At 37.8% G+C, this 10,180-nt stretch overlaps 1 protein-coding gene across 1 annotated transcript; it reads left to right on the top strand.

Annotated features, from left to right (window-relative positions):
• The first annotated feature begins 8,060 nt into the window (after window positions 1-8,060).
• On the top strand, window positions 8,061-10,180 carry LOC149012723 (cytochrome P450 CYP82D47-like). The gene is made up of 2 exons (XM_089159848.1): window positions 8,061-9,029; window positions 9,557-10,180. Exons 1-2 carry the CDS (start codon window positions 8,061-8,063, stop codon window positions 10,178-10,180), a joined length of 1,593 nt encoding a protein of 530 aa, XP_089015974.1.

Here is a 10,180-nt window from a genome sequence, read left to right as displayed (position 1 = left end):
CTGTGACAAAACATATATAATTATCTAGCAATCTTATTTTATGTATTATAATTATTAAGAATAAAATCTGAGTTGGGTTGGAAATTTAAGATTTTTTCAATGTATTATATATTAATTGGGAATATCTTAAAATTTGGATAATTAAAAGTAAAATTTCTAAATGTTAACATCAAATTGTATTTGTTAGTCACTTAATTATAGAGAAATTTGCACGTGGATCCTCTTAGTGATGTTTAAACTGTTGTTGAGTCCCTTTAATGCAAAAAATTACATTTGAATCCCCAACCAACTGACACCATTAAAGAGATGTTAATTTTAAAAAAAATAAAATTAAGGAACCCCACCCTACACCCAACCTCCCACACCCCATGCCTACCCTAGCATACTCAACCATCATGCAAGGAACACCACCGTCCCACCTTTCCCTTGCTGGAAATCACCCATGGCCCACACCATGTTGGACGAAGAAAGATAGATTTTCAAATTGTGAGAGGAATTCTTTCAAATTGATCTCTGTCTGGAGTAATCCATCCTCGTTTTCTTAGAAATATATCTCTTGCAACTCTATATAATGACCATAATTTAGTGGGAAAAGCTTCACCCCTGTCACAAGCATGCCAACATTGAGCACGGATCAAGTCAATTATTAGTACGTGAATATATTTCTTTTGTTGAAACAGAGAATTTTCCTGCAACTCTATTTGAAAATATATTAGTTGCTCTTTCTACTGATTTGCTGTTTTAAACCGAGCTGGAAAGTCTTCTATTAAATGCTTGTTTATTTCCAGTGTTTGCACTTTCTCTAGAGATAATTACCGGAGGTTTTGGTTTGTTCATTAAACCAGGTGACCTTCCTCTTGGTTGACGAGCTACAGTGTCTCCTGGACCGGAGTTAGCTGATACAACCTCAAGTCTTTGATGGGTTGAATCATCATAGTCACCAGAAAACTGATCTCTGTTGTTCTTTCATAATTTCTCCTTAATTATATAATACATATTTATAATAGATCAATATCTTTATATATTAGATGGTTCAAATTTAATAACATGTTAGATTCAAAATTAACTGCAAGCTAGATAATGCATATCAATTATTTTTATGATTCAAATTTGATCACGAACAGTAGAGGTGTCAATAAAACTCTGTTGATCGGCCTGGTAGACCTACTTGAGCCCAACCCGATCTCAACTTGATTTTTTCAATCCCTAAAGCAGGATTTTGTTACAAAAATGATCAACCCTATGTGATTATAATTTGATTAAGTTTTAATGAAAACATTATTTTTACCCAAATATAAGGTTCATTAGTCGGTAAAACATCACCTCTCATCCAAGATGCCTTAGGTTCAATTTCAATACGTTGCAAATTCTTTTTTTTTGTTTCATAAAAATTAGATTAATCAAGGCGGGCTAGTTGGGTTAGGGTTCAAGGCTGGCCCAACTCTTTGGGCATGGACACAATCAAAGCAATCAGATAAGGCCAAGGCCAACCTATCGTGATCTGACCCAATTACGGACAACTAGGGCGGGAATGTGCTTGACTTGTCCTTGCAGGGCTTAGGGTGAAGGACAAGAATTTTGGACCTCAATTAGGATTAGAACATGAATAAGCTTAGTTAAAAGCATACATGGCTGATTTGAGATTGGAAAAGCTTGACCTTAGCCCAACCTTGATTAAAACCGAAAAGCATATATAGCCAATTTGAGATGGTGGAATTTGTAAACATCATGAAAAATGAAGGGCAAAGTAGATAGCTAACATCAAGGTGGCCACACCATCCAATGGCCATGGATGGGGAAAAGGGTGATTAAGCATCTTAACCATCTTCAAGTCCGAGCACCAGACTGCCGCTTGTGATTGTAGTGGTCCCTCGGAATAAGCGAAACCTATACACATGAAACATATCTAAAAAGAACATCCCAAACATTCCTATATTCATCTCAACATAAGTACCTGCTAAAGAGCGTGGATCATCTCCCCCGACGGCGTTACAACCACAAATTATGTGGGGACAACAAGTAAAAATAATAAATTGTGCCCCCCCCCCTGTAATTCTTGGTCAACAGCCATTGAGGGAGACGATCTAGACTCCATGCTAAAACACCAACCAATCTTCATCAGCTTTTTTATTTTAAGTCCTTGCACACACTAAGAGAGGTTGGTCAATTCTTGCATAGGATATTTTATGTAAGTATGAAGGGATATGATCAAAGTGGCATTCCTCTTTGGTGGGGGGGGGGGGGGTTTGGTGTTCCCCAACAACACCTGGTGGAGATACAATTAAGCAGAAACAAAATTCATAACACTAACACGATAGGGGATACTATTCATGAACACAATGAACTCTTTCCAAATGAAATAAAAGGTCATTATAAAAACTAAGAACATCCATTCCAAAGAAAGTTTATCAAGAGCTGCATTTGAGAATATTGATCTGCATAAGTGAAGAAGAGATCTCCTTTTGAAGAATTCCGTTCTCAACCCTAGATGTCCCGCAGCCCATACATGCTTGCTCCATTCACAAGATAAAAATAGGTGTCACTGGGACTCTAAACCATCACCATATTCACCATATAAAACACAAGTAGGTCGAATGGGGATCCACCATCAGAGGGTTGAATAGATTAGTAACCTGCAAGGAGAAGGCGCTAAAAGAAAACTTTGAATTTAGGATGGATATTAACTACAAGAAAACCTTCCACTAGGGAGTAAATTCATTGCTCAAAAAGAAGGATGCTTTAATAAAAATAACACTTGACCAACAAGCTAGATGTTAATATTCCAAAAGAAGAGAGAACATATTTCCAGTAACCAATAGAGGAAGTAAAGAGAGATAGAGGAGAGTTAACTTGGTACAGCAGGTTCAAAGAAAGATTTAATCTCCCGTGTCAATGCATGTCTACTTCCCACCATGTCTACAACACTGACACCTCGAGGCTGAAGATTGTAATTAGTCATACAAATCTTATGATCCGTGGTGCTGTATACCTAGGGATCAAACAAAAAAGAGGTGCCCTTTCCATCCCCCACGCATTTGAGTACCATTCTTGCAAGCAAAGGTATAATTGAGCAAAAGTTTTTCCAAGTTTTTGAACCATACTTGCTAGTAACCTTTATATCAAATACTCAATCAGATTATTTTGAAGTTTTAACTTTCGCAATAGGCCCATAGATTGGGTTTTACACCCATTGTCAAATTCGACAAACCTCATTGGGGGAGTTTATCTCACAGCCATAGAAATCATGACCAATTAGGTTATTTGTTGCACTTGCCTTAATACTTCTTATTCTTCTTCTCTCTCTTTTTTTTTTTTTTTTTTGGGAGGGGGGTAATTTGTAGAATGCATTAATACTTATCTTTAGGTTCTTGTACAACAACATTAAAAGAGACTAATAGACATATGATGTATCCCTTGCCTACTGTGACAATCAACTTAGTAAATGATGAGTTCCGTTTCTCATATACATTTATGCATGTATAGTGGATCTAGACTCCTAAAAGACTTTATTACCAAACTAAGGAATTAGAGTAGTAAAACTCAACAACAAGATCTCTTCTTATAATAGAAGACGTGCCAAAGGACAAAGCAATTACTTTGACACAACACTAGTTCCATCCTAAACAAAAGGTGACCAAACTTCATTTTTAATCCACTTCTTTGTCATACATATTTAGATTTTTGTTAACAAAATAATACAACCACCCCTGTAATTTAATCCTACACCATAAAACTTCTCATTTTGGGACCATGTTTTGAATTTTATAGATAACGACTAGAATTTTAGTTATCTGTCAAACATCTAGAGATTTTATATATCCAGAAAAGGAAAAAAAAATCTAGATCTTATGTGTGTGTGGAACATCCATATCAATCTGTCTTCTTTTATTGGGGTTGCGGGCGGCCCCGGGGGCGGGGGGGGGGGGGCGCCCCCCCCCCCCCCCCTTGGGGGGGGTTGAAAAAGAGTTCTCTGAGTTGGCGGACGGGAAGGGAAATTGATTAGATATTTTGTCTTGGTAGAGAAGTTTCGATAAAACCAATGACTTTATGGATGCGAGGGGATCTGTAAAAGATTTTCTTTGATTTCTTGTGATGGTTCCAAAATAAAACCAGAAAATTATCAAATTAAGTAACTGAAATATGAGAGAAGGATAGCCTTCTCATGCGAGGCACCAATTATTAGTAGGTTTGAACACTCTGACAAAGAATTTAAAGCAGTTGTAGGCAAAGCAGCAATGCTTCAAGTGGAGGCTGACCTTCGTTTTTGCAGGTATTCAGTTTGGCAAGGTTGAAGAAAGGGCATTGAAATGGAAAAAAAAACAGTTACTGGGCATTTTAGCTAGTCATGAGAATGATTAAACTAACATCCATTTGGTCATTAAGAGGTTAATTGATCTTGTTTAATACTATAGTGAAGTTAAATACAAATTGTTGGATTTCCCCCCCGTGCCCCCCCCCCCCCCCCCCCCCCCCCGGCTTTTAGATGATGAAGAATGAGGTCCGGGCCCGGCCGGGGGCCCAGGGTCGTCCCCTTTTGTTTTACTTCGTTTGGGTTGCCGTGGGTTGTTCTCTGGCGTTCCTGTCGTTGGTCGTTCGCTGGTTGACCTTCTACGGTGTGCTTGTGGGTGGCTTTGGTCTGGTGCGGTTTTCCTCTGCTGGGGCCCCCCGGGTGGTCGTCCTTGTTTTTTTTGATGACTTGAGTCAAACCTCAAGCCTCAAGGATCTACACGAAAATCAATCTTTAATCGTTTAGTTAAAAGGTCATTTACATTAAAGCAAAAGATATGCACAACATAATTACATCATGTTATACTAGGAACTAAACACTTTCAACTCCCAACTTCATTGGTTCCGCACTCAAGAAACTTACCCTTTATTTTAGATAACAGTCCCACATAAAAAAGATTAAAACAGTTTTTATAAATTCCATCAAATGTTGGTTTTTGGGAAAAAAGCAAAAAAAACTTTTGGTACAAGAGAACTTTTTACAAAAAAGGGATGGAGATATTAAGTAGGGAAAATTTCTCAAATGGTCATATTAAAAAAGATTTATTCAATATGATATTCTAAAAAAAATTACATAAATGGATTCTATTTTTGAAAATAATTACCAAATCCCAGTTTTGTTAGTATTTTCTCTCCTAACTAATATTCTACCATGAACTACTCAAATTACCCTCAAATCTTTCGTTGCAAATGATGAAACTAATGAATGATAAGAGGACTAAGAGTTACGAAAGGTAAGATGTTTTTGGCCTTAGAATTATCAAGAGATTGAAGGTAGGGGAGTCAACGGTTCGGGTTGGGTGGGTTTCCGGCTAAAAAACACTCAACCTAAACACAGCCCATTAATAAAATAACGGTTTTGAGCCGGTGTAGTTTTGTTTCGGGTTGACTAACGGTTTGAGCTAACGGTTTAGAATTAGGTTTACTAAGGCTGCATTTGTTTGCAAAGGTGGGGTGGAAAAAAAAACATGTGGGTCCCATGTGTAGTGGGGTGAGGGAGAAGGAAAGGAAATGGTTTTGTAGAAAAGTGATAGGGTGGGAGAGTGGGATCCCACTTTCCCTTTCCCTAACTTTCAACCAAAGTCCAATCTACCTATTTTGGGTTTAAAATGGCAGGGATGGGAAAGTAAAGCAAATCTGACATTTTTCCTTAATTCCCATTTTCCCACCCCACCTTTATTCCAGCAAACAAACGCAGCCTAACGGTTTGGATTCAGGTTTACTAGCAGTATGTTTGGAGTACTTTGTTGATGTGTGGAATTTATCAAGAGCATGTGAACACATATAAGCATTAAGTTCTCTCCAAGTCCCTTGTGTTGGGTGTTCAAAACCAAAACTTTTTTTTTACAAAGAAGTAAAAATTGTAGAACTAATATACAAAAGAAAGCTAGCATCTTGATGAATTTTAGTGGGTTGTCTCTGCTTATTCTCCTTCCCTTTATTGACACTTGTAAAAATGGATCAAAATAAAACATTAAAAGATTTTTAAATGATAATACACTTGCTAAATATTTACTAAGCCCATTTTCCAAATAGCAAAGGCTATGATAGGCTTTTTATTTGCATATTCCAAAGCTAAACAATTAAGGAAAATAAATGGATACTTGGGGTTTTCTTGTCGTTTACATTTAGATTTAATTTATTTATAACGGGTTTAACAGATTGGTTCGGGTTTGGGCTAGTTTCGGGCCAAACGGTTCATGCTAGCGGACCACACACGAGCTGGCCCAGATCAGCCAAACCAATGCGGGCTGAGGTTGTTCAGCCCAAACACAGCCCATTAAACTTCGGTTTGGGCCAGTTAGAACTATAATGGACCGGTTCGGTCTAGTTTTAAGAGTTGGGTTAGGTTTTGACACCCTTAATTGAAGGAATTGGTAGTTAAACATTTCTCACAACTTGTGGGTGATTTAGATGGTTCATGAAATTAGTTGAGCGGAAAAAATTATCATGAAATTTGTGATTTGTTAATTATTTTCAAAAATAAGATATATTTAAATAAAATATTTTTAAAAATATCTTATTGAATAATATATATATATATTTTTTTTTTAAATTTGATCAACTAAATTTTTTTTCCTATGACCTGTTCACCCAAAAAGTGTTGGTCTTATCAACTAACAACTCAGTGTTTGGGAGAAGCCAAAATTTCATTCGGTGATTTTACCGGGTGAGTTGATAGTTGGTTGATTAGGACAGGGGTCAACTGTTCAACGAAGTAGTAATTGAAGAAGCATTCTTTACGGGAAAAAATCGTTAGTTGTGCACAACAATGCACCACTAAATTGTGACATGTGTAAAATGCCAGTTTAATGATTGAGATCAAAATGGTAATTTGTAAGTGTAAAACCCCTAAAAAAAACCCATTTAACCTACACCCGCTGCATATGAAAAAAACCCGATTGATTAACAACTCTGAAAATCCCAACTTCGCCTTCGTGTCTTAGTGATCGTCTTCTTCCTCCTCAATTCGTGGGTTGCAAGAACTCCCCTTCGTTTAACGAAATCTAGAGAAGAAGTTCCCCTTTGTTTCTTAGTGAGAGTAAATGCAGGAGAATGCTACTCACTCTCAAATCTCAATTAAAACTCCCAGTTGTTCTGTTCCTGACTTCTTTCTTACTTCATGATCTGAAGAGTCAAGAGACAACAATGAAGAATAGAAGAAGATGGGAGACTCTAAGACAGAGAGAGGATGAGGTGAGATTGAAACTGAGAGAGCCCACAGTACCAGTGGACAGTATGATCCATTAACGGAAAACCCAAACCAGAAATTGAGGAAAAAAAATCGTGATGACTTCTTCTCTCTCACTCATCCTTTTAACCATTCATCTCAGCAGCATTTCAAGGTTTCTACACTAGATTTTGCAGAGAAAATGATGAGGGAAAAAGAAAAAGAAAAAGAAATCAGTTAAATGAAGGGAGTTGTAAAAGCCAAGGATGGAAAAAGGAGGAAGACGACTTCAAAGATGCAATTTAAGGGTGATTTTTAGAGTTTTTAATCATTTGAATTTTCTCATATGGGGCGGGTATATGATTAAATGGATTTTTTTAGGGGTTTTACACTTAAAAATTGCCATTTTGATCTCAACCATTAAACTGGCATTTTACATATATCACAATTTAGTGGTGCACTGCTGTACAGGCAAACGATTTTTTCCATTGGATACAAAAAGACATCCGCATGGTGCATTTTCTTTGCGCGTGGGAAGTGAGATGCCAGTTGGCAAATCGACAATGACGCATGACCAGTATATTCTTTTCTCATTCTTTATTAATCTATTTTTATAAGTACCTCTAGGGGAAAAAATGACAACTGGACTCCCTTCCAAATATTTTTAATAACTAATAATTTATTTCTGGGTTCCATATTTGCACTTAAATGCAATTACCTGACCCGTCAAGGACATCATCCGCTGTAGTTGTCAAACTTTAAGGAATTACACGAAACGTAACTATAGACGATAAAAATCCATATATTACAGATATTTGTGATCATAAGAACATGCACTTAGTTTCATTCATACCTTAGTTTCCTCGTTTTCTTTCAACAAGCTATGGATTCTTCTCTTCAATCTCTCATGCTTGCCGCCTTCTTCCCTTCCCTTGTATTTCTTTACTATCTTCGAATATGGAGTCGGAAAAACCCTAGTTCCAACAATAGTGCTAAAAGGGTTGCACCTGAAGCAGCTGGGGCATGGCCAGTCCTTGGTCACCTTCATCTGTTAGGGAAAAAATCAGTTCTTCATATTACTTTTGGTGCAATGGCTGACAAGTATGGACCAGTCTTCACAGTCCGGCTAGGTATGCACCATGCATTGGTGGTGAGCAGTTGGGAAGTAGCGAAGGAGTGTTTCACCATAAATGACAAAGCTCTAGCTACTCGACCAAAATCCATAGCCGTGAAGTACATGGGCTATAACAATGCCCTATTTGGATTCAGTAAATATGGATCATATTGGCGTGAGGTTCGCAAGATTGCAACGCTTGAGCTTCTTTCAAATCGTCGGTTGGAGATGTTCAAGCATGTTAGAGCCTCTGAAATTGAAACATCCATAAAAGAGGCGTATGAGATGTGGACAGAGAAGAAGAACTCTGCAAGTTCAGTGTTGGTTGATATGAAGAAGTGGTTGGAAGACACAGCACTCAATATTATTCTTCGAATGGTGGCTGGAAAGAGGTATTTCGGGAACGATAGTACCTGCAACATGGAGGAGAAGCTGGTCTGTCAAGAAGGACTTAGAGACTGCCTTTATTATTTTGGGATCTTTATCATGGCAGATGCTCTACCCTTTCTTGAGGGATGGGATGTTCAAGGATATGAGAAACATATGAAGAGGACAGCCAAGAACATGGACTCTATTCTACAAGGGTGGTACGAGGAGCATAAGCGAAAGAGGTCTTCCGTGAGCAGCAACAAGGATAGGATTGAACAAGACTTCATGGATGTTATGATAACCATCATGGGAGAGTCTAGTATTACTGATGATTATGATGTGGCGACTGTCATCAAGGCGACTTGCCTGGTGAGTATTGTTGTGCCCTAATAGTTAATGCTTCTTGTACATTTTGTCTCACCCTACAGGTCAATAGATGGTTATCATGCATGTTAAACTGACTGGATTATGACCCACTTCTCTCTAATGCATCTTGTTATTTTGTTGTTCATCACTATATCATGTATTCTAAACACATTCCAACAATTACTAGGAAACCATCTGATTGATGAAAGTGTACAAAAGATCACAACCTTGCGGTTTGGGCTGAGGTGATTATAACCCTACTAGATAATTTATGGTATATTTTCATGCATATAAACTAGATATGTTCATGTTGAAGAGCGCCCTGGATACTGACGAACCAATTATGTGGAATCAACTGAGGTCCATAGCATAGTAGAATCTACTCATCGTAGCACAATAGATTCCATATCATTAATTTCTAGAGTGTCTTAAATGTCTTTGTACAAAGATTATCCAAATTTTCTGTATAGAATTGATTTAATGTTCAAACTTTCTTCTTTGTTCTAATATACAAAAATTAAAAATTTCAGAATATGATATTAGGAGGCAATGATACTACAGTGGTGACTCTTATATGGGCTATTTCACTGTTACTCAACAATCGTCATGTACTGAAAAGAGCACAAGAAGAGTTGGACATGCATATAGGCAAGGACAGGAGGGTAGATGAATCAGATATCAATAAATTGGAGTACCTCCAAGCCATTGTCAAGGAGACATTGCGATTATACCCAGCAGCTCCATTGTCTGCACCGCATGAAGCCATGGAAGATTGCACTATAGCTGGTTATCGAGTCCCAGCGGGCACTCATGTAATGACAAATCTGCGGAAGATCCAACGAGATCCACAAATATGGTCCCACCCACATGAATTTCAACCACAAAGATTTCTTAAAAGCCAAAGAGAGATTGATTTTCGGGGTCAAAATTTTGAATTTATACCATTTGGGTCTGGTAGGAGAATGTGTCCTGGAATTTCATTTGCTACTCAAGTTGTGCACTTGACTCTAGCTCATTTGCTTCAAGGGTTTGATCTTGCAACACTTTCGGATGTACCTGTGGATATGACAGAGAGTTCAGGGTTAACAAATGTCAAGGCAACACCACTGGAAGTCCTTCTCATGCCTCGTCTTCCTAGCAAGCTTTATCAGTGA

This window comes from Hakea prostrata, chromosome 6 (genome assembly GCF_041222555.1).
Source record: "Hakea prostrata isolate BN-2017 chromosome 6, UWA_Hpros_2, whole genome shotgun sequence".
In the NCBI taxonomy this organism is placed as follows: Eukaryota; Viridiplantae; Streptophyta; class Magnoliopsida; order Proteales; family Proteaceae; genus Hakea; species Hakea prostrata.
This window is presented reverse-complemented; position numbering and strand designations above follow the sequence as displayed.